Here is a 21,446-nt window from a genome sequence, read left to right on the forward strand (position 1 = left end):
GACTCTAGGACACTATTCTCAAGGGCCCTTCATCTCCAAAGTGCGGACCACTCGTAGCAGTAGTGCTTATGGCACAAATCTGCCGACAGGGTTTTGGGGGGTGTATGCCAAGCAGAAGGAGGGCCGGAAAGATTTGCTAGCTGCGGGATGAGAACAGTAAATGGACCAACCAGCCACGGGGGCCAAAAAGGGCTGGACCAATACTCCCATGATGCCAGATTGGGGTCGGGAAACCTAGCAGGGGCATCTTTTCTGGCTGCCTGTGACCGTGGGAACTTTCCCCTAAGGTTCCTAGAAAGGTAAGGAAAAACTGATGGGTGTGATACATTCACAGTAGGTAAACGGCCAGTGGGTCCGAGGTTGTGCGAATCAGAAACAACGACAGGGGCCATAGATTTTAATCGGCTGCCTTGCGACCCATGACACTCTCAGCTAGCAGTGGTCTGGGAAAGTCTGGTTGTACTGAGGCTGAACGAATTCGATCCACACCAAAATGCCTATCTTGGCAGTCAGCGCCGCCATTGGCGGAAAAGGGCAACCAGGGGTGGCTTGGGGCTCGTTGATGTTGCCATGCATGCCAATGGCCATAGCCTTCTTGGGCTGTGAATATAGTAATGTAACTGTACAGTAGAAGGGAGCGCGCGCGGGGAGTGACACGGCGGCCCATGCTTCGTGATATGATGCCTGGTCGTTGCTGACAAAGGTCCAGAAAAGTACCTAGTAGAAGGGCAGGCTGTAGAGCTTGCTGTACCCGACGACATACATGCATTGGCGACCGAGGCTAAAAACTAGACCGTTCTATGTTCTTTTTTCGGTAAGTATAAGGGCAGCAAGCATACTATGGGATGGAGGGTAGATTAATTTAATGATTGATTGTGTGGGTGACGGGGGAGCTAGGAGAGCTGAAGAGAACCCCAGAAAGCCACGAGGGGCAACGACGGAGAAAAAAAAAAGAAAAAGAAAAAGGACTGAGCTAGTAACCCAATACTCGCTGCCAATTATGACATTGACAAGGGTGCTGGATATTATTGCCTAGCAAGCCTCTTTTGCAGGGCCCTACCTTACATACAGTAGCAAGCTTAGGTATCATCGCGACTAAAGGAAGTTAGTTAGCAAGTGGATATTAACGTTGAGTGGCCGGGGTCATTTGCTGACACCCCCAGTATTGATCTCACTTAGTGGGGAAGGGATTTATTTTCTTGCTTCTTTTCCCTCTCCCTTGCTTTGGCATGTATGACAGATCGCCGGCCGCTGGCTCCCGGCCCCGTTAGCAGGGGGGAAATGCATGTGGCTGTCACTCGCTGGGCCGCTGCCATTGGTCCAGATGCGAAATTTTTATTTTTATTGATCTGTGATGGGCGAACGCCTTCTTTTGTTTGCCCGACCTGAAATCGATTAAAACAACGTGGGGGACACAAAAAAGGAAAGATGCAAAAGAAACAAAAAGGTCCGGAGAACTGCAAAGTGGTGCCATCCAAGCCATCGAAAAGGGTCTGGCCTCTGTACCCGAGCAGCCCCCAATTGTGAGGAAAGAGTGACCAACAACTCTGCAAAAAGTCAACGACAGGGGTGGAAAAAAAAAAGAAAAACTGCTCGGCCTCCTTGGGAGGAAAGGACCCCCCTCAAGGACTCAAGACTTGGTTGTCGTCACAATGGGGTTCTGCGCCTTTGCTTTGCGTATATTCACACAGGGTGCGTACTGTTTACTCCGCCTTCTTCGCGTCTGCGAACATGCCCAAGTACACACCTACTTGCATATTTTAGCTGCATTCCTTCGGCTTGGCTTGAAAAAGCCGAAAGGAAAGGATTATTTGAGTTTGGTCACGTCATAATTCTATTTCGTTTTGCTTGTCGAGGCGCCTTTTTGCGACGGCACAGCGCCAGGAAGGAAAAGAAGCCGATGACGCTTGTCTCTCGGCTTTGTTTATCTTTAGTGTCGAGTCCTTTCGCAAATGGCGAGATGTGAGTCTTGGGTTTGGGGGCCAGTCTCACCAAATATCCACCTCAGCCCTCTCAGGATGTGTGGCAATCAACGACCGTGGGGAGGATGATGGGGCACAAGGGGTCCCCCTTTCTCACTTGCTTGTGATGAATGTCCTGGTTCAATATGCCTGACTCTACCGGCAAGTCTAGGACGATACCGTAGTATCGAAGGAGACTAGTTCTAGAGCACCGCCGTGGGCTGTGATCAAAAAGCGCTTCATGCAATCCGGTGTGCCATATCTACATGCAGACTATTTGGGCAGGTGACTCGTTGAATCCTCGGCCGGTTTGATACTCGCATCTCACCTAGTGCACCTGCGGGGGATATACTACGGACTGAAGTACATCTCTAACCGAAAAAGAGGGGTGGTGGCCGGCACATCGGCTCGGATTGGTGAACTTGCACATAGGGCTACGATCTAATTCGCAACAGCGGGCTGGCCGACGCGGGTAAGTGGATGTGCCCGTTGTGCAAACGAAGTTGGCTTGGCAATGGTTGTCCAGTGACAAATAGCCTATAGGCCATTCGATACGTTGAAGATAACCAATCCAAACCCTCTCTCTTGCTTTTTTTTTCAGTAAGGCTACATACACTATAGTGAAAATTTCATCCATCATTACCTCCTTTTTAAAGTGGACTGGGTGAGAGCTACCTGTTCCAAGCAACTTGCTGATGTGAGCATGTTGTATTACACCCCCTGCTGGCCCAGCCTTGCCCGTCCTCGTTGCCGTATTAGCGGCAGAAACAGGGATGGTACCTTTGGTCATGGTATGCTGACGGCCCGCTTCAACCACTCAGAGAGGGACAAAAAGGTGATTGAAGACGAGAAAACAAAAAGCACCAACATGCATCCAAATATCAACTTTTGTCCCATGTGGTTGATCTAGGCCTTGCTCCGGGTGGTGTCAAAAACATCGAAGTTGCACAACACCCACTCCCCAGAAACGACGGGCTGGAAATCCAACCGCAACCCCAATCCCGATGCAGCCAAATACATATTCGGGGTTTCCAATATATATCCAGCAAGTCACATAACTCGTACTATATGCATACCTATTTTCGATAGACTGGTGTGACCGTTTCGCCAAGCCCCTTGCAAAGTCATCCGACAGCTTGACATTATGACAGTTGGTTGGACGCTAGGGACGGACCTTGTTTTTTTGTTGTCCTTCAGACACTATTTTATTTTGTTCCTGGCGCTTGCAGCGGGGGCCACAACAGCTGTGCCGCTCCGGGCTATGTCCATGGAAATAGTGCTACCCGGGACGCTAGAAAAGCTTGAAGTGCCATCTAGTTCTAGTAATCGATCCAACTAAAAAGGGGTAGGCTGGTTAGTTTTCGCTGGAAGCAAGGGTCTCAATTATGCCATGTCCTATAAATCAACGGATCGCTCACGGTAATCCTTACTTACTAAAATGGCCAGAAAAGCAGTGGCAAAAGAGGTGGCCACCCTGTTCTCTATGACTATGAGCTACATACCAGTAGACATAAATAGACGGTTGGTGATATTTCCCCTGTTCCACGGGCTGTATCCCCAGAGTTTCGATGGCGATGATGGGATAGATCGTCCGGAAAATCCGCCATTCTGTAGAGATCGCTATTCCAACACGTCATCGAGGCGCAAGACTTAGTCATGCATTTTATGTACATGTGCGTCACGACGAGTCTTGCGCATTCTCGTTCGGACTTGAACAAGTTACACGCAAGCAAGTATGTGCCCGACAATTACAGACCCTAGTGCCCTTGTTCAACTGTCACGTTGCCTTTTTAGGGCTCTTCACATCTATGTTGGTGTACTGTGATGGTTTGTTGGTCAGTCTTGTTGCGTTACAAAAGTAACAGGTCTTGTCTTGTCGCAAGAGGAAACCACCTCTACTTTGGCTTGGAAAATAAAAATCCCACGAAATGCTGTTTTTTTTACGCTGCTTTGCCGCGCGGGTGCATACATCAGGGATTCCATTAACAGCTGTCGTTGGCGTCCTGCGGCGGTCCAGTTTGCGGCACCAAAGTTCCGGATGACAACTGCCCAAAATGGCTGCTTCCCAGGTCGTACTGTAACACACTGCTGGTAGGCTTTGCCCCCCATACTCAATGTACCTACCGTACCAAGCACACCAAGCGTACCAACCCTTTGTTATCGTATGTGATCCTTCCAACACCCTCGCTTATTGTCCTCGTATTCTATACGTATCGCCAGGGGTTGGGTTGCCAATAAAACGGAATCTGTACTTATTTCATCACGTATCACATACTAGAACTAGAACTAGAACTAACATGCCTGGATTTCCCATTACCGTTAGTGGAGACCAACTCAGGATCCCAATTTGAGATCATTGAGTGGATTGGCGCCCTCCCAAGCACACAAAATCAGAGTGGTGTGTATGTTGGTCTGAATCTATTGATCAGGATGCATGAGCAATTGTTGTCAGTCATGTCCAAATTCTACGGAGCCGAAGAGAAGTTGTGTTTGGTGCGGCTCGTGACTGAAGTCGGAAGTATTCCTTCTGCCTAGGTGCCTACCTAGGTACTTATCAGCTCTTACGGAAGCGGTTCTTTGTATTATATTAGCTGCTAGAACTGCCCGACTCCCAGTGGCAACCATAAGCTACCCTTCTGCGCCTGTGAATGCCAGATGGCAATCATACAATGAATACAATGAACAGTCGCACTCCTGTCACTGTTGGTCTGGGATGGGCCAGTGTAGGTTCCTCTATGGGAAGTCGGAATGAATTCTGTGCCTGCAATATCTTCCAATAGCAGGTATATAGATCTGGGGCATTACACTGCAAAACGGAAGCTGTTCGTGAATGGTAGGACTGGTTCGAGACGCAGTGCGTTACCCGCGCTCACAGTCTCTCCCGCTGGTCAGAGGCAAGGGATTATATACCCAAAATCAACATTTGTGTGTTTTCGTGGAGGGATCATGCATAATACAAAGAGATCCAAAGAGTATAGAGTAGAACTTTATAGAGATTTTGCTGGATATTATGCCTAATCCCCAACGCCAAAAGCCCACAGACCAAGGGCCGAAGAGCCGACAAAGCTCAGAAGATGAAATGAAGAAAAGAAGAATAAAAAAAGACACGAACACGCTAAAAGACACAAGAAATACATGGAACTGAGACCCTGTGGTCAAAGCAAAAAAAAGACTCCCTTATCCTCTTTTTTTCTTCACCACCAGTCACCCTGGGCCTGCATGGCGCGCGCGACCTTGACGAAGCCGGCAATGTTGCTTCCGGCAACCAGGCTGGGCAGCTCGTCGTCGCTGGCACGGTTCACGTACTCCTTTGCCGTATCCAAGCCGGTGCGGAAGGCCGTCTCCATGATGTTGGCGAGCTCCTTGTCGACCTTTTCGCGGCTCCATTTGAGGCGCTAACGTTGCATTGCTTGTTAGTCTCTTCCCCCTTTTTTCTTCTTCTTTTATCTCGCTCACACTCCTTACTCCTAAACATGCACCAAGGGAGACCAGATTCTAAACTTACCGAGCTGTTCTGCCCCATCTCCAAGCCAGAGACGGCGACACCACCACAGTTTGCCGCCTTGCCGGGAGCATACCAGACGGCGTCACCCTTGCCCTTTGACCGCCTGTTGGCCTCAAAGACGTCGATGGCGCCCTGCTCGCAGCCCATGTTGGAGCCCTCTGCGACAAAACGGCAGCCGGCGGCGACGAGCGCCTCGGCCTCTTCCTTGCTGACCTCGTTCTCGGTGGCGCAGGGCAGGGCGACGTCGACCTTGCCGACGTGGGTCCAGGGCCTGGCGCCGGGCAAGTGCTTGAGCCCGCCCGGGCTGGTGCTGCCGCCCTCCTCGCTCTCCGGCAAAAGGTCGGACAGCGGGCGGCGGCGGTCCTTGAGCTCCATGACGCGCTTGACGTCGGCCTCGGTGATGGTGCGGCCGCCCTCGACGGCGACCAGGGCGCTGCGCGAGTCGGACAGCGACACCACCGTGCCGCCGAGCTCCATGATCTTGAGCGCTGCGTACTGGGCCACGTTGCCGGAGCCCGAGATGGCCACGCGCTTTCCGGCCCAGCCGCCCACGCCGGCGTACTCGAGCATGTGCCCGACGTAGTAGACTAGACCGTAGCCAGTAGCCTCTGTTGCGGGTTGAAAGATGTTTGTTAGATTCTTGGTCGGTCGTCACCTTGGAAGTTGTGAACCCCAAAAATAAGGGGGGGTTGGGGGTGGACAAAGGTATGCCAATAGCTTACCAGGTCTGATCAAACTGCCACCCCAGTCGAGCCCCTTCCCGGTCAGGACGCCCTCGAAGCGGTTCCTCAGCTTCCTGTAAGCACCAAACATGTAGCCAATCTCCCTGCCGCCGACGCCAATGTCTCCGGCGGGCACGTCGGTGTCAGCCCCAATGTGCTTTGACAGCTCCGTCATGAAGGCGACGCAGAAGCGGCGAATCTCGGCGTCCGACTTGCCCTTGGGGTCAAAGTCGGCGCCGCCCTTGCCGCCGCCCATGTTGAGCCCCGTCAGGGCGTTCTTGAAGATTTGCTCAAAGCCCAGGAACTTGAGGATGGACAGGTTGACCGACGGGTGCAGGCGCAGGCCACCCTTGTAGGGGCCCAGGGCGGAGCTGAACTGCACGCGGTAGCCGCGGTTCACGCGCAGGGCGCCGCTGTCGTCCTCCCAGACGACGCGGAACTGGATCACGCGCTCGGGGATGGAGACGACGGACAGCGCGGTGCGGAGCTCGGGGTACTTTTCGAAGAGAGTGCTGTCCTCGAGGGTGCCGGCCAGCTCTGCCGTTTGAAGTTTCGTGGGTTAGTCTTGTAATTTGCCATCCTCTATCAGACTCGGGTTGGTTGGGTTGCCGAGCTTTCAAGACATACCATTGTAGGCCTGAGAAAACTCGGGCTCGAGGGGGAGGACAGTCATGATGTCGGTAGTGTTTGGAAGAAGATTTGAGAGTACTCCAGATCCTGAGAAAGTTGTAATTTGTAAAAGGGATATGTCACGAATGTCACTTTTCCTAGTTCACGCCGATATGACCATGAAATTGATCATACAGATAGAAGTGTAGAGCAACAAAAACCAGGCCATCGAAGCAAGACAGCCAAGGTGAAGGGGCGGAAACATCTTTATAGACCAAGCCGGCAACTCTTATCTAGGGCCACTAAAGCAAGAGTATATTCCGTTGACATCTTGTTTTTATCCCACCCAATGCTCTCGGCGGTCGCAGCCCACGGAACAATCCATATCTATGCCCAAGAAGACCACCAGAGCGATCACGGAGCTCATGATAAGTTTGGCTTGGGACGAGCCCTTTGTTTTTCAGTGGGGGGTTCCTGGGTTAATCTTTTCGGGGAACACCTTTTGGGTGGGCGTGTGGAATAAGACCATGTATGGTATAAAAAAAAAAAATAAAAAAAACTGACGGGACGGCATCGGCAAGCGGAATAAGTGGTCATGGTTTAACGTGGTGGTGGTGTGGTTCCAGGGACAATGGCTTGAATGGATGCGATCTCCCATGTGCGGGTGGATATGGCCCATGTCCGTTCTCGGTGGTCTCTCTATATCGCAAGCCCAGCCGCAGCGTCATTCATGTTTGCATGGAGGACCAGCTCCCAAGCTTTCCGGGTTTGTCCTGCCCGAGGCACGCCGCCCTACGAGATCGGCCCCACCCTCCATTTGCCATCACTAATACTGTACTCAAATTTCCCAAAAGCAGTGTCACGGTCTCGCTTTCCCATCATAAAAGATGCATTTGCTTATGCACATTTTTACTAAATCAAAGGGTTTAAGCACTGTACGTAAATGATACTACTACTTGGCATCCGTCAAGAAGGACACCCCGCAGAAACCCCAGTCTCGTTCAGATGGTAAATACAAGTGGAGTGCTGTCTGCTTCCAATGAGAGTCGAGGACGGGAATTCATTTTGTCCTTGAATGTTGTCACTGTTAATATTTGGTGCAGCAAATCGTTGATAGTGAGAAGGGGTAAAGGTAGACCTAAACAATATTGTTTGTAGAGAGATGGTACTGCCGGTATAGTTTTATTCCCGCTCAGCTCGGCGATCGAGCGCAATCCGAGTATGACGACTGGACCCCGAGGGTTCAACCACCAGTGGGCATTCTTGTATTTTTTTTCATATTTTTTTTATTACTGTTCTTATCCATTTTATCAGGGGTGTTGGGGACAGGTGATGATGTGGCGTTTTTGTATGGCACATTCGGCATCAGGGTGATACGAACCTTTCGAACCCACGGCCTCTGGCCTCTCCTGTACATAGATTATATACCCTTTCAACATACCTACTACGTACAGTTAGCGTAACGTAAAGGCTTACAGACACCATCATGTGTGAGGCCTGCATCTCAATCTACCGTACAGATGCGCAGCATCAATGATCTAAAACTGTCAGGCTAGTCGATGACCCCTGCCTTTACTTGTTTACGCAGTACGAAAGTATTAACATGCACACTATAATACGGTAATCCCTCACACTTTTCCTATTTTCCCGCAACCTTTCAGATTGCCGTTGCATGTAAGGGGTGCATGCCGCGTGGGGCTCGGCTGGGCAGCAGAAGCTGTCCCAGGCAAGGTGACGCAGTTTTCTTTTCCCTCCCGCCCGGGGGAGCCGAATTTGTGTCCGGCTTCCCTTATCCCGTGGATGTCATTGGACTGGGCGCCAAAGAGAAAAAAATGCTTTGCTGCATTCTTTTTGCTAATCCCGCGCTTTTACAAGCAAGAACCCACGCGGAACGCCAAGGCTGTCGTTTGTGGGGAATTTTGGGGCCGATGTCGGGGGGGGGGGGGGGGGGGGGGGGCGTCGGCCAACACGCGACATCTTTTTGTTGAAAGGGGGTATTTGTTATTATTGTATCAATCACCTCTTACTGCAACCTCCAGGCGGATCCTGTCCAGGGGGCTTTTCTCAGGAAACAAAGCCGCATGGAGCTGAACGTTGGGCTTCTGGAGGGAAAAGCCGATAATACCACCACCCGTCTCCGCCAGACTTGCCTCGACCCCCGAAAACACCCGGTCTAGGGTCTAGCCCAAAATCAGCTCAGCTTAGACGGTATCAGTGGGCGCTGTCGGAGAAACGTTTATTGCTCGCTTGCCGTTGACATGCGACTTCGGACTCGATTCCTTCACACTGGGAGTTGGACTGATCTGAAAGACATTTACACTGGAGAATAAAATTGGCAAGTAAACATAAGCACATACATGCATGTGATCCTGGTATATAGTGTAGTGTTATATAAACATTCTGCGGCTTTTCATGGACGGTCCAGTTGGTCCATACAACCCGCGGGTCATCAAAGCCGAATCGAGTGGCTTCATCAACCCAAATGCCTAGCGGCGCTCACTAGATATTACAGCAACAAAAAGCCGGTTCAAAAAGCCAAACCAAGAAAAACAGGGAAACCCTCGAAACGTTGAGCGAGGTAGTTAAAGATAACGGCGAGGCCCGCACACAATGCAGACGTCACGACCGCTGAAGATGGGAAACCATCCGTAGGGTAGACTAAAGTCCCAACCACCAAAGAGGGGTAGCAAGAGTAGCATGTCTTAGAGACACGGGAAGGAGGACACTGTTTGTGCACAACATGCCGCACAAAATGCAGATGACTTCAGTTGAGGAAGCCCTTGCAGTTGGTAGTTCCACACAGGCAGGGAACCCTGTCCTCCTCTTTTTCTTCAAGCTCAAACTTGTAATCATACGTGAGCTCTTCGTCTGTTGGGTAGCAGAAAGGGTACCAGTCAGTATCATCGCTCAACACGAACAATTCCAAATGAGGTAGAACTTACTCCGTGCAATGTCTCTCAACGCATAGATGACAATGCGTTTCGTGCCCTCCACCCTGATGATCTTGGCAGTGCAGTTTGGCATGCAACTATGGTTGATGAATCTCGCAATGCCACCCTTCTTGGTTGCATCTATAACCGCATCCTCATCAATTCGGAAAAGATAGCTGCTTCCAATGCCGCTCCTGTCGTATCTTGCCTCGCGCACTTGAGCCACCGACGGCCGGACTTCCTCACCGACATATTCAATGATCATGTCGTCCTTTGGTATATGCTCCATGGCATAAAGTCCCCAGTTGTGAATCGCGGAACGCTCAAATTTGACCGGCTTCTTCCGCTTTTTGAGCTGGTTGAACCTCAGGGCATCCGATTTCTGATCATTCATCTCTGCCATAGCCCGCCTATGATTGGCGCGATTAGCACGAGAGGAACCTCTAGAGATGCTGTTATCGTCCGCAACCTTGACGGCTGTTAGGCTCTTGCCAGGCGCCGCCTTGGCCTGGGCTTGACGTTCCTCGCGCGCCTTCTTGACCTTGATGTGATGCGGCAGGTATTTTGACTTTTCTGAGTTGAGGATCTTCTTAACACCCTCGGTGCGAGCACAACCAGTCGCGTTGGGGACATAGTAACCCTCGATTCTGGGATGTCGCGAGTCTTCCAAACTAGAATCCACATTGAGACACCTGATGCGATTCCGCTTCCAGACCCAAAACTCAGGATCACCGATGTCGCCGATCTGGAAGCGTCTCTTGAGCCTCGCCGTATCTGGACGATCTTTCAAACCGAGAGACAGCAAATCCAATGTACCAATGTCTAGCTCAAAGTCGGGCGGGATAGTGAGCGCAGACATCAGTTTGTCGGGGAACAATTCAGGGTCCAAGCGCAGTCGTTCGGCAACATCATCTTGAGGGGGTGCGGTAGAATCAGGGGCTGGCTCGGGATCAGCATCAGCCTTGGCCTCTTCAGCCTTCTTCAAACGCGCTGCCTCCTCTTCCTCGAGAGCCTCTTGTTCGGCCTTCTTCTGTGCTTCTCGCTCCTCGAAAAGTTGTTTCTTGGTCTTCTTTTTCTTGACCGGTTTCTTCTTGCTTTTTGCGTCCAGAGGCGCGGGCGTTGGCAGGCGAGAGCTTCCGGACTCGTCCTTTTCTAAAACATCTGCATCCTGGATGACAATATCCTCAGTAATAGGTGCATCCGTTACAGGCAGTCCAACGTCGACCTTCTCCATAGCCACGCCAAAAAGCTCCTCCTCGTTTTTCTTCTGCTTCTTGAGAGCCTTTTCTGTTGGCACATCGAGTTTCCTCTTTTTGCCTGCTAACAAAGATGCGTCATTGACAGCAAAGCTAGCCTCTGTCATTGAGTCTTCCTCTTGTCGACCCCAAGATCCGAGATCATCCTGCATTGCATCTTCATCTGTACTCATCCGGCTGCGCGGCCGAGACTCTGGTTCCTCCGTATCCTCGATATGAGCTTCACGTGTTTCCTGATCATCTTCAGACTCGCTATCACTATCGACATGCAGACGATGGTGAAGAGACCGGAATGCAGGTCGCACGCGAGCACGGGGCGCGCGTCGGCGCTCAAATGGATCCAAGAATTCTTGCCTGCGGGCTCCTTCCTCATACTTGACTTTGCGGATACGTGGGAGGGCTGCAATCCCGCGTGCTGTTTGCCGTTCGATGGGATCGTCCCGAGAATTAGGTGTGCCAATGGGTGACTTGGCAGCGCTATCGTCGACAAGATCAGAACTTAGGTCATGATGGGAATCGTCCAGGTTGAGCTTTCTGCGCTTTGCAGAATGGTTTGCTGGATCAAGATATGCAACAACGGCTGGAGTTGCAACCTTGGTGCGAATGTGGCGGATCAAATGCTCAGTCATTTCACGTCTAACCATGCGGACGGCTTCCAATACAGGATCAAAATCCTTGGCCCGCTGCTTCTTCTCTTCCTCAATGTCCCCGTCTTCATCTCGCTTCGTGCGCATTCGATCATTTGCTTGCGCGGGCATTTCATAAGCGGGTTTGCGCTCCTTTGACCTACTCCGTCGCCGTTCTGTTTTGTCCCCGTCATCCTTGCGAGATGGTGGGACACCAGAGGTCCCGTACGGATGATGAGACATGATCATGTCGTAATCGAAGAATCGCGAGTGATTAGTGCACTTATAGCACCGTTCCGCTTGGTCACGACCGTAGGAGGAATCGGCAAATATGAGATAGTAGCCGTACTTCTCGATGATCAGGATGTCATCCATTGTAAAGCCCCTTAATCTCTTCTTCATGTGCGGGACTGTCAAAGGCGAGACGGGAACGGACTTATGGGCGACAAAGATGAAAGGATTCTTCACCACGCGGGCAAGTACAGCTTGGCGGTGGGCGATAGCAGGATGGGGGGCTCCAGATGGTGCACCTAGACGGGTGGGATCCATGGGAGAGTTCGCCATTGAACCCTGTCGCAGGGCGGCTGGGCCCCTGGGGGCAGTTGGAGGTACTCCAGTGGCAGGTGTACCGACGCTTCTGGGTGCGGTTGGGATCTTTTGTTGTGCCGCAAGCATCTTCTCTTTGTCCTTTTTCAGCACATCCTCCATCATGCGGCCACTCTTCCTGCCATCCGGGTCATACTCAACCCGGATTTGGTGCGCCTCGATACGCTGCCCGTTCATTTGGCGCACCGCTCTCTTGGCGGCGTCTATCGCAAATACTGGTTGAGGTCTCATGCGATTTGGCTTGGCGTCTCTGTAACGGAACGTTGCGAAACCAAGATAACTGCCGGTCTCGGGATGCATCTTGTTCGAGCTCTCGGCAACATCACCAAACGAACCAAAGATTGCAGTCACCTTGGAGAAGGCGATAAGTGGATTGAATCCAGTCACGACAATCTGGGTAGGTGGTCCTGGCCCAACAGCCATCTTGGGGTCGTACGGGTAAGGCCTAAGATTGTAAGGTGCATGCCTTAAACGAGCCTTGGGGTGGTGATAGTCGACATTGATGTAGTTGAGCCTTCCGCCCTTGGCTTGGCGGGGATCTGGAGGGGGGTGGTCATCATCTTCCTATTCGAGCAATAATTATTAGCCATATAATCCACTAGACAGATGACAACCCCCCTCCAGATATAGTATGGGTATTATCGGTTTACGTACGATTCCAAACTCAGCGTATATAGGCTGGGTCTTCTTTTTGTCGGCAGAGGCAGAGCGATCGAGCAAGGGATCATATGTACAGGCCAAGCCAAGCACAGAGCGGTTGATATCTCGAGCAGGGATACGTTCGATGATAGCCACAGTCGACGAAGGCTGGACCCCGTTGGGTGCTGTGCAGCCTGGTATCGGCAAAGAAATTGGATCCTCAAGCTTTTCGAGGCCGAGAGGAGTTGATGCTGACGGCTTGGGTGGATCTGAGGTGACGAAGTAGGGTGGTGGCGATCGGGGATTCGTGAGAGGCGTAACATGACTACTTGAATCCTTTGACGTAGCCATGGCGTTCTGGGAATGTGAGGATGAGCTAAATATAGATGAGCTTGTGCTCGCGTGCGAGCTCGCCGAGCCAACGGTCTTCAGCATGTCGCCTGGGATAAGCTCGCTGTCATCAATATATGGACCGGGCGCATCGGAAGCAGGCTCGCTGAGGCGCGTATGGGACGCCACGAAGCCAGCAGGGTCGTCTTCGGGGCGTGATGCTGGTGTTGTCCGTCCGGTATCCAACCTAGTGCCGCGCGACACGGAAGGGGAGTCAACCGAGCGCCTTTTGGACCTCTCGAGCTCACGTGCTCTGTTCACGACAGAGTTGGGCGCATTCGGAAAGCATGCGGTGAAGCTCGAGGGCGGCGGAGGCATTATATTATTGACACGACAGCCCGCTCCTGCCAACCGCCACCGTGACAAGTCGCGAGTGTAGGATGATCAGCATGCAGACATGGGAGTTGTTCAACGGCTGACTGATTGAGGGGTGTCGAGGTGGAAGGGATCCGAGTGTTGGAAGTGACGCGCAAAGTGATCGCGGCCCCCAACTACGCGACAGCGGTGTCCGGTTTCAAAACCCAAGTTCTGGGCCTGCGTTGATCTGTCTAGCCGGTGCCAAGGTCGAGGTCAGGTGGTAGAGAGCCCGGTGTCGTTGTTAAGAGGTAATTGATGTCAAAAAGATGTCTGGTGCAGCCGCGACAGGTCTGCAGCGATTGTTTTGGGCTGGATTGGATGGGTGCGGATGAAAATGCAGGATTGGCTTAGCCAGCCGCGGGAATGCAATTGAAAAAAGTGGCAGTCAAGGATGCCGACCGAGCGGGCCAAGACCAGTCAGACAGCTCAGCATTCCCTGCCTGGCTTGTGGTAAATTGGATAGATCAAGGGCGTTGGCGAGTCGGCTGGGTGGGTCCGTCAACTTAATTTTCGTGTCTATCCCGTGTTTTCTGTTGTGCCACATCTGCTAGGCTGCAATTTTATCAAAGCACGGCACCTGAATGGACAGAATCTGTAGTGGTATTGTGGCTGGCGCAGGTCAAGCAGTAAAGCCGACAGTAGGTAGCTGAATAAAGTACGAGCGAAAACAATTCGCGATCAGGCACTCCAAGGAAACTTTACGTATATGGTTGATTGTCTGGGCGATTAGACGATATGTCTGAATGTCACCTACTTTACCTGCCTTAGGTACATTTATCGTCATCTTTGGAATGTGTTCGCAATCTGCATCAGTGGCGAAGAAAGAGCCGCAAAGCATTTTTCCTACCTACGGAGGCTACGGAGGGAGTACTTGTCCGTCCATCTAGTTATGTCTATGGAGGGTTAAAAAAAAACTAACTTCGGTAGGTTCCATTGATATTTCTGCCATGGAATGGGTACCTAGTGTAGAGCCTGGTGTTTCGCTGACTGGCGAATAAAAACCATGTTGTCTGATAAAGGGGCCTCACTCACTGCGCTCTTGCAATGCATTCGTTACCATATACATAAAGGGGAAAAAAGACAAGCTATTACATGAGCAGCCTGATTAGGCCCAAAAATCCAACACGCAAGGAATCGCAGTTCCCTCGTTAGAACATTATGTTGCTTTTGGGGAATTTTCCTGGGCTTGGTATACCCAAAGCTAGAAACAAAGAGAAGTCGGTACAATACCGAAACAAACGACCAAAGACTCCTCCATCCCAAACGCCAAAACCCGCTCTATAATCAAAGCCGTGAGGGCGGCTATATGCATTCGTTCCCCCACAAAGGACCAACAAACTGGTTGTCCAAATTATCACAGGTCATCCGGGAGTTCAAAGCTATCGATGGTAATATCACCAGCAGAAGCTGGCTCATCATTCTCGTCTTCACTGTCCACGTCGAAAATTGACAGGAAGGGAATTCGCTTCTTTTGGGCTTCGTCCTCAGCCTCTTTATCCGCCTGGCTCCTCGCGAATTTTGCCGGCGTGATTGTCGATTCTCGGGAATGCGAAGAGGCCACACTGGGGGCGCGGACAGAGGCGACGCTTGGGTTCCGTGGTGGGGCTGTTGCCGGGGGTCCGTTCGTAGTAATGGGTTGGCGTCCATTAATCATCGAGGATGCAGTGCGTCCTTTGTTGTATCCAAGGGTAGATTTGGATACTGCCGCAGCGACCTCTGCAGAACTTTGGCGGGGCCGGATCGGGCGCTGAGCAGGCTTGTTTCCGGTCATACCAAATGGAAGTACGCGGGCCGGCTTGTTGAGTGGCTTCGCAGAGTCGGGCCTCGGGGCTAGCGCCGGCCTCGGAGCGGATCCTAGGGCTCCAGCAGCATTCCGGGAGGCGATTGTCGAGGGCGCTCTTGATGCCACGCCGGTGGCATTGGTAGAGGTTGCGGCTGGCCGAGCTGCAGATGCGTTCTTTGCTGATTTCCGCTGAAGGTAATTTGCCGCGTTGGAAACATCGCCTACCGTCCATTCATCCCCCATGTCCTTCCAGCTGGCTTCGATGTTCTTGGAAGCCCGAGCTGGCGCAACCTTTGTGCGTCTATCGGTCCGCTCGGCATCATGGTAGTAGGAGTAATAGTTCCTCAACCGGTTCTGAGGTTTCAGACCATCATAGTTGAGTACCCCATCCTTGAAATCCTCTGATTCGTAGGCGATATATACCCTTGGAGGCGCGTATTCGATTTCTTCTTCCGCTACAGGGCCCGTGGGGGCATCGGTAAGGACATCGAGCTTGCCCGACTCAGTCCGGTTGGTAGACGTCTGCTTTGGTGGCCGGTTGATGGTGGTGGGTGGCTGGCTCTTCTCAATCTCACGAACAATGCTCTTCACGCCTTGAATTTGTCCAGTCCTTGCTTTGGCGTTGGTCGTCTTGTTGCCCAGAGGTGCGCGGGCCGTGAGAGGCTCTATATTGTCACCCGTTAGCTTTGGGTTCAATTCAAAAGCAATCCGAACAACTGTTTGTCGTACCTAGGGGAGTGGCAGGCGCTCCTTTGCCTTTGACAACAGTTCGAAGCATTGTGTTTCCATTTTTCGCTGCCAGGACACTCTTTCCAGCTCCAGGAGCATTCTCGTCATTTAGGGGCACCTTGAGGGGCGTTTTGTGATACCGAGCCCCCATCGGCTTTTGGTTGAGCGCTTTTGAGCCTCCAGCCTGTCGGCTGAACGCCAGGTTCTCTTGGTCTTTGTGAGCTGCCAGCATTTTTGCAGGTATTCGGGCTCCTACCAACCGTCGGTAGTGGTGTGCGACAAGTTTGTTTACACGGTATGTTCGTGTTTATGTCAATGGCAATATTTGAAGACTGATCACCAGATTGTTCAATTCAACAATTCTAGCGATATGCCATAAGCGTTGACGGTAGTGCCGGAAATGGATCCGTGAAATGATTCCAAGTGTTTTCTATCACAGGGGAATGAAAGAGGCCGAGAGAAAGAGACGTGCAATCTCAGCGTGTCAGGGGTTTGTTGACGCTCGTGACAGCCGAAGCCAATCAGGGTAACCGGGCAACCAGCAGTGAAACGAGCTTGCTCATTAATTAGCCTCTCTGCTCGCAGCAGTGCGACCAGACCCACCAACGCCTGTGGAAGCATTGACCACCCGTCCGGGCGCATCAAATCCCTGCAGGCACCCTTTGAAGGGACGGGGGTTAGGGAACCACCTTCCATGGGCTTGAGGGGCATTCTTTGGAGGTCTTCCTGGTCTCAATCTGACTTGACCACCTTCATTTGACGACGTCCTTTGTTCTCATCATCCAGGTGACGTAACAAATTACAAACGAAGTGTTGCTTCCAGTCGCCACTAGAATCTCAGATTCATTTTTGCACTCGTCTAGATATTTCATCGAAAAGAATTTACCGCCGCCATGGACCGCATCAAGGAGGTAAGTCAAAGCTCATGATTGGGGATGAGATGAGCAGCCCCTCGACCCCACTAGGAAGCCAGCGAAGCGCGAGAACGACCGCAACCGACCGCAAAACCACGACCTCATCCCCCATCGTCCGCCGACTTCACTGCATCGTCGGATTACTGATAACTGCTGCCTCTGGCCATGGAATTATACAGAAAATGAACCAGCTCCGGCTGGAGGCCGACGAGTCCAACGCCAAGGTCGAGGAACTCCAGTCCAAGGTCAAGCTACTAGAGCAGGAGAATCTCAGCAAGGAGCAGGAGATCACCTCGCTCCAGCACAAGAACGGTGTCTTGGAGGGCGAGCTTGAGAAGCTCGAGGAGAATGTCAAGAACCTGAAGAAGATGGCAGACGAAAATGTCAGTGCCGGTACCCAGAATGAAAATCTGGCCCGCAGGCTGCAACTGCTTGAGGACGAGGCCGAGGAGGCGGACAAGACCCTGCGGGAAGCTAACGAGAAGTGAGTTTTGCTTTCTCGACATAGGCTCGACTTCTTGAGGAGCTTGCTAATGCCTAACACGACCTACCCCAAAGGCTCCGACAAACGGACGTCAAGGCCGGCCACTTCGAGCGCAAAGTACAGGCCCTGGAGGCGGAAAGGGACAGTTGGGAGACGAAGTACGAGGAGATGGCCAAGAAGTATGCCTCGACACAGAAGGAGTTGGAAGACCTCCTGGCCGAGGTTGGAAACATCTAAGACTTTCCCATTGGGTGGAAAAAGACTTGCTTTCGTGTCAGCTGGAACCTTCGTTGAGCATTTGTGTTCTGCTCTTATACCTTGTCTTACTTTCGCACGTTCATCAATCATTCAGGTCACTCGAACGCACAGTTTCGACCGGTCTTTTCTGTCCGAATCAACGATACATTCACGAGACCTCACTTAACACATTGTGCATCACACCGCTGTGGTAGAGAATTAGACTGGCTTACGCCCTAGGTACCTATGATAGCCCCTATCCTGCACCTGCAAATTTCTTGGCCCTTCGCTTGCTTTCCGTCAACCGCCTCTCAAACTTGGTTTCGTATCGAAATTTCTTCTTCTTCTTCTTTGGCTTCTGGTCTTTACTTGGCTTTTTGTCGCCCACTGTTTTTTCTTCGGGTTTGCTTTCACCGTTCGCTTCATCGTCCCCGGAAGTTTCTTCGTCCTCCGGCCTGTGCAGCCCATCCCTGTCGACATTGACCGACTCGATTTTCACCGTGGTGAACCTGTCCTCGTCGATATACTCCTCTTCAAAATCCATAGGCTTGAGTTCTGGCGGCGGCTCGTCGTCAAAGCCCTCCCAACCATTCTCGGAGTCGTCATCTTCCTGACCGGCATGTTGCGCCTCTCGCAACAGTGCATTGACTTGTTCCACGTGTTTCTCGATATCTCGCTTGCGCTCCTCTCGCAGCTGCGTAGCGTTCAATATGTTAGCTGGGGCGGATTAATTATATATATGATAATATCGGTGAACTTCATTGAGCGCACCTGCTTCCTCATCTCAATCCGGTCCTTCCTGGCCTGCTCAGCCGCCTGCTCCTGTGCATGTTTTATCCTCGCCTGCTTGCGCTTTTGGAAGCCGGTGAGGTAATCGGCACGCGCATCATTGTCAAATGAGATCTCTTCGATGCTGTGCTGGGCTTTTCTTTTTTTTGGAGGAGGCCCTAAGGTCTTCTTTTGCCGTGGCTTAGCAAACATTGTGGTGAGTGACCATGAGTCCGAAGATCGTTCCTAGTGTCCAAGGGCAACCAGATTCCGAATGCGCGTCTCGTGTTGCCAATAAGTTTGCAGCAAGTTTGGCTGCGTCTTAAGGTTCCCAGCCAGACCCCGCCGAACTTTTTTGACTAGGGTGTTTGCAGACTTGCCTACCTACCCTGTATTGCTGATGCGGAGTAAACAGCTGGCTACAGAGCTTGGCCGAGCGTAAGGCTCTTTTGTCAAGTACAGGGTAGGTCATTCGACTGCTCAACCTGAGGTACCCCATATACCTCACTCAGCCACAGTTTCAATGCCGTTATGCAATGACGCCGCACCCAGCAGCAAGAGCTAGGATCCTGTCAACGCCGACATATCGCCCGGCCCAGCATCCGACATAGGGAACCCATCCAAGACCTCACCAACAACCGCCGCATGCTATCAACATCATGCGTCTCTCAATAGGTGCCAGCTTTCTGGCGTTCGCGTTGGCGCACGCCTTTTCCGACTCTTCTCCTTTTGTCTTCCTTTCCACCGTCCAGTACGTTATTCCACCCGACGGCTTTTCGGCGAAACGCATGCAAATATAGAGCTGTCAATTGACCATGATGCCCATGACAGAATAACAAGGCCCTCGACTGCGTCAAACGCCCAGCTGCAGAGCAGCTCTCAGGTCCTCTCGACGGCAAAGTTGATGCTAGAGTCTTGCCCTACCGAACAATACCTGCTCATCTCCCAGCCGAACGCGCACGCGTCGGACCTGCGCTGCGCCGCGGACCACCCAGGCTGCCGCAAAGCCCCGAACCTCGTCCGCCATGCTTCCTCTGATTCGCCCCTCTCGGTTGCCGAGGTTTTTGGAAGCCTTTCGTTTAGTGATTTCGCCGACCACATCAAGGCTTCGTGTATGCAGGTTGGAAAGACGGCTCATGTCGTTGAGCATACCCTGAAGGAGCTGCCAACATCCAATGAACCCGCTGAAAGAGCGGCTGCTCTGGAGGAGAATGGTGAGGAACTAGGAAACCGATTCCTTAGTCGTTATTCGGGACATTGTTAACTTGAATACTTGCATGTCAGACCAGGAGCTTGGTAACATCCTCGACACAGCTCACGATGAGGGAGACTACACAGCCATCTACTTCTCAAATCCCAACGACTTCAAGCCATACGAGTCCGGTTTTGATGACTCGATTCACATGGAGCTGAAGCGCCAGCTCGTCGACACCCCGTTGGTCAAGCCCAGGGTAGCAGGCAAGTTCTCGGACAACTCGACCGGCCACCACGACGGTCTCTTCCACAGATACCAGTTCTTTACTCCCGGTAAGCCTTATCTCTCTGCAGCTCACTTGACCTTCAAGTATCTCATGCTGACGGATGGGTTTTCTTAGGCATCTTCATGGGTTTGCTTGCAATGTTTTTGATGATGGCCATTCTGTACGTTGGGCTCCAAGCGCTCGGCAGTCTCCAGGTTCCTTACGGAGCTTTCGAGAAGGAGATGGGCCCTGCCGCGCAGAGGAAGAACCAATAAGTTTGACGGCGAACGCAAGCAGACTGTTTTTTTATTCATTATCTCTTTGGATGGGAGCGGAGAAACTGCATCTCTTCACTGGGAATATCGTGTAAATCCAACAAGGCTGGGGAGTACCGGCGTGTAATTCAACGCATTGATATTGGACCTTGCCATTAGGTCTGATGATGGGAATAGCTTAACAAATTTCAGGGTATCGTTGATTTTTTTCTCTTGGATAAATGTCGTTTTCCTCCAGCCCAGTTCCCGGTCTGATCATGTTCAGTTTTTGTAATTGGTACCCGACCTCATCTTCTTCAACCCTCCGTCAAAGATGAGTAGTGGCTTTTTGCCTTGGGTTGTGATAAAGACACGGCGTCGCGAACCACATGTATACAGCGTTTGCCCACTCAAACAAGATGGCTAGGGAGCAAAAAGTTTGCTATCCCCTCCCGGATGGCATACTCATGGCCACAATTCGAGCAAACCAGCTTTCCCTGGTTAATCTGGGTCTCGATGAGAAGGTTATGCAGCTCCTTGAGCATCTTTTCATCACTCTGCAGCTGCTCAGCTGTTGGCGGCTGGCTCGGCAGGGCGGGGAAACCAAGCTGTCCATGACGGACGTTGGTCAGCTGACTGGCGAGAAAAAAAAAGAAAAAAAAAAAAAAAACTGCCGATGCTCTCGGGTCAACATCAATATTCAACTTACCTCTGTAGACGTTGTGCATAATGCTGCCCAGTCGATCCGAGGCAAGATGTTGATCAACAGTTGTGCGTTGAGCTCAGTCTCATCCTGCACCAATTCTGCCTCTTTTGGGTGGAGGGGGAAAGAATTTGACGAGGCGCGGCACGACTTGACCGCGCAGGTCAGGAAGTTTAAGCTGAGAATCTTCATTTTTTTTCTTTCTGATTTTTTTTTTCCGCCTGCGACAGTTCTCTTTCGCTTGCTGATCAGACGACTAGAATGAAGTTGAATTCGACTTTAGTTAAATATTTTATTTTGAGCAAGTAGAGGTCATGCATCCATCTTTTGGGCGCACATCACGTTGCGAACCATTTCGAGTCAAATCAGTATGGAGCTGATTGGTATACCAACACGTGATCATACAGCCTCGCTAAATACGCCATGTGAGCAGAGACAACAGAACCGTTCACTGTACAGAAATACTCTCACAGCAAACAAAGAAGAAGCAAAAAGAGAGAGAAATAAAGAGCG

General features: G+C 51.6%; 9 protein-coding genes across 9 annotated transcripts; 3 read left to right on the forward strand and 6 right to left on the reverse strand.

Moving 5' to 3' along the window:
• Positions 1–432: 432 nt before the first annotated feature.
• On the reverse strand, positions 433–769 carry MGG_15812 (uncharacterized protein; the record flags this gene model as incomplete). Its single annotated transcript, XM_003714978.1, has 2 exons — positions 433–600; positions 764–769. The coding sequence occupies 2 exons, from the start codon at positions 767–769 to the stop codon at positions 433–435; spliced, it is 174 nt and encodes a 57-aa protein (XP_003715026.1).
• Positions 770–1,652: 883 nt separating this feature from the next.
• Positions 1,653–2,871, forward strand: MGG_15052 (uncharacterized protein; the record flags this gene model as incomplete). The annotated part of the gene is made up of 4 exons (XM_003714979.1): positions 1,653–1,692; positions 1,935–1,962; positions 2,417–2,433; positions 2,618–2,871. 4 exons carry the CDS (start codon positions 1,653–1,655, stop codon positions 2,869–2,871), a joined length of 339 nt encoding a protein of 112 aa, XP_003715027.1.
• A 1,999-nt stretch (positions 2,872–4,870) lies between these two features.
• MGG_08074 (NADP-specific glutamate dehydrogenase) lies at positions 4,871–7,396 on the reverse strand. Its single transcript, XM_003714980.1, has 4 exons — positions 6,816–7,396; positions 6,189–6,725; positions 5,467–6,074; positions 4,871–5,356 (listed from the first exon to the last, which is right to left on the reverse strand). The coding sequence occupies exons 1-4, from the start codon at positions 6,859–6,861 to the stop codon at positions 5,156–5,158; spliced, it is 1,392 nt and encodes a 463-aa protein (XP_003715028.1). The 5' UTR covers positions 6,862–7,396; the 3' UTR covers positions 4,871–5,155.
• A 1,703-nt stretch (positions 7,397–9,099) lies between these two features.
• Positions 9,100–14,032, reverse strand: MGG_15053 (histone-lysine N-methyltransferase). Its single transcript, XM_003714981.1, has 3 exons — positions 12,870–14,032; positions 9,740–12,779; positions 9,100–9,665 (listed from the first exon to the last, which is right to left on the reverse strand). The coding sequence occupies exons 1-3, from the start codon at positions 13,560–13,562 to the stop codon at positions 9,562–9,564; spliced, it is 3,837 nt and encodes a 1,278-aa protein (XP_003715029.1). The 5' UTR covers positions 13,563–14,032; the 3' UTR covers positions 9,100–9,561.
• A 364-nt stretch (positions 14,033–14,396) lies between these two features.
• MGG_08077 (uncharacterized protein) lies at positions 14,397–16,606 on the reverse strand. The gene is made up of 2 exons (XM_003714982.1): positions 16,114–16,606; positions 14,397–16,049 (listed from the first exon to the last, which is right to left on the reverse strand). The coding sequence occupies exons 1-2, from the start codon at positions 16,343–16,345 to the stop codon at positions 14,956–14,958; spliced, it is 1,326 nt and encodes a 441-aa protein (XP_003715030.1). The 5' UTR covers positions 16,346–16,606; the 3' UTR covers positions 14,397–14,955.
• Positions 16,607–16,817: 211 nt separating this feature from the next.
• On the forward strand, positions 16,818–18,076 carry MGG_08078 (uncharacterized protein). Its single transcript, XM_003714983.1, has 3 exons — positions 16,818–17,024; positions 17,207–17,511; positions 17,586–18,076. Exons 1-3 carry the CDS (start codon positions 17,007–17,009, stop codon positions 17,746–17,748), a joined length of 486 nt encoding a protein of 161 aa, XP_003715031.1. The 5' UTR covers positions 16,818–17,006; the 3' UTR covers positions 17,749–18,076.
• MGG_08079 (rRNA processing protein Rrp17) lies at positions 17,897–18,860 on the reverse strand. Its single transcript, XM_003714984.1, has 2 exons — positions 18,520–18,860; positions 17,897–18,442 (listed from the first exon to the last, which is right to left on the reverse strand). The coding sequence occupies exons 1-2, from the start codon at positions 18,727–18,729 to the stop codon at positions 18,005–18,007; spliced, it is 648 nt and encodes a 215-aa protein (XP_003715032.1). The 5' UTR covers positions 18,730–18,860; the 3' UTR covers positions 17,897–18,004.
• Positions 18,861–19,053: 193 nt separating this feature from the next.
• On the forward strand, positions 19,054–20,511 carry MGG_08080 (uncharacterized protein). The gene is made up of 4 exons (XM_003714985.1): positions 19,054–19,267; positions 19,348–19,730; positions 19,801–20,043; positions 20,112–20,511. The coding sequence occupies exons 1-4, from the start codon at positions 19,176–19,178 to the stop codon at positions 20,249–20,251; spliced, it is 858 nt and encodes a 285-aa protein (XP_003715033.1). The 5' UTR covers positions 19,054–19,175; the 3' UTR covers positions 20,252–20,511.
• On the reverse strand, positions 20,297–21,286 carry MGG_12272 (trm-112). Its single transcript, XM_003714986.1, has 2 exons — positions 20,940–21,286; positions 20,297–20,838 (listed from the first exon to the last, which is right to left on the reverse strand). The coding sequence occupies exons 1-2, from the start codon at positions 21,123–21,125 to the stop codon at positions 20,641–20,643; spliced, it is 384 nt and encodes a 127-aa protein (XP_003715034.1). The 5' UTR covers positions 21,126–21,286; the 3' UTR covers positions 20,297–20,640.
• Between the last annotated feature and the right edge of the window lie 160 nt (positions 21,287–21,446).

This window comes from Pyricularia oryzae, chromosome 2 (assembly GCF_000002495.2).
Source record: "Pyricularia oryzae 70-15 chromosome 2, whole genome shotgun sequence".
Lineage (NCBI taxonomy): Eukaryota > Fungi > Ascomycota > Sordariomycetes > Magnaporthales > Pyriculariaceae > Pyricularia > Pyricularia oryzae.

Bases quoted from the DNA above. Each gene is read 5' to 3' on its own strand.
- MGG_08074 (XM_003714980.1), bottom strand. From the start codon at position 6,861: ATGACTGTCCTCCCCCTCGAGCCCGAGTTTTCTCAGGCCTACAATG. The intron at 6,726-6,815 runs GTATGTCTTGAA...TTCAAACGGCAG, and splicing joins GTTTTCTCAGGCCTACAATG to AGCTGGCCGGCACCCTCGAG. The intron at 5,357-5,466 runs GTAAGTTTAGAA...ATGCAACGTTAG, and splicing joins AGATGGGGCAGAACAGCTCG to CGCCTCAAATGGAGCCGCGA.
- MGG_15053 (XM_003714981.1), bottom strand. From the start codon at position 13,562: ATGCCTCCGCCGCCCTCGAGCTTCACCGCATGCTTTCCGAATGCGCCC. The intron at 12,780-12,869 runs GTACGTAAACCG...TTGCTCGAATAG, and splicing joins TATACGCTGAGTTTGGAATC to GAAGATGATGACCACCCCCC. The intron at 9,666-9,739 runs GTAAGTTCTACC...GCTACCCAACAG, and splicing joins GTTGAGAGACATTGCACGGA to ACGAAGAGCTCACGTATGAT.
- MGG_08077 (XM_003714982.1), bottom strand. From the start codon at position 16,345: ATGCTGGCAGCTCACAAAGACCAAGAGAACCTGGCGTTCAGCCGACAG. The intron at 16,050-16,113 runs GTACGACAAACA...GTGACAATATAG, and splicing joins AGCGCCTGCCACTCCCCTAG to AGCCTCTCACGGCCCGCGCA.
- MGG_08078 (XM_003714983.1), top strand. The intron at 17,512-17,585 runs GTGAGTTTTGCT...CCTACCCCAAAG, and splicing joins CTGCGGGAAGCTAACGAGAA to GCTCCGACAAACGGACGTCA.
- MGG_08079 (XM_003714984.1), bottom strand. From the start codon at position 18,729: ATGTTTGCTAAGCCACGGCAAAAGAAGACCTTAGGGCCTCCTCCAAAA. The intron at 18,443-18,519 runs GTGCGCTCAATG...AACGCTACGCAG, and splicing joins GGATTGAGATGAGGAAGCAG to CTGCGAGAGGAGCGCAAGCG.
- MGG_08080 (XM_003714985.1), top strand. From the start codon at position 19,176: ATGCGTCTCTCAATAGGTGCCAGCTTTCTGGCGTTCGCGTTGGCGCAC. The intron at 19,268-19,347 runs GTACGTTATTCC...TGCCCATGACAG, and splicing joins GTCTTCCTTTCCACCGTCCA to AATAACAAGGCCCTCGACTG. The intron at 20,044-20,111 runs GTAAGCCTTATC...GGGTTTTCTTAG, and splicing joins ATACCAGTTCTTTACTCCCG to GCATCTTCATGGGTTTGCTT.
- MGG_12272 (XM_003714986.1), bottom strand. From the start codon at position 21,125: ATGAAGATTCTCAGCTTAAACTTCCTGACCTGCGCGGTCAAGTCGTGC. The intron at 20,839-20,939 runs GTAAGTTGAATA...CGTCATGGACAG, and splicing joins TATGCACAACGTCTACAGAG to CTTGGTTTCCCCGCCCTGCC.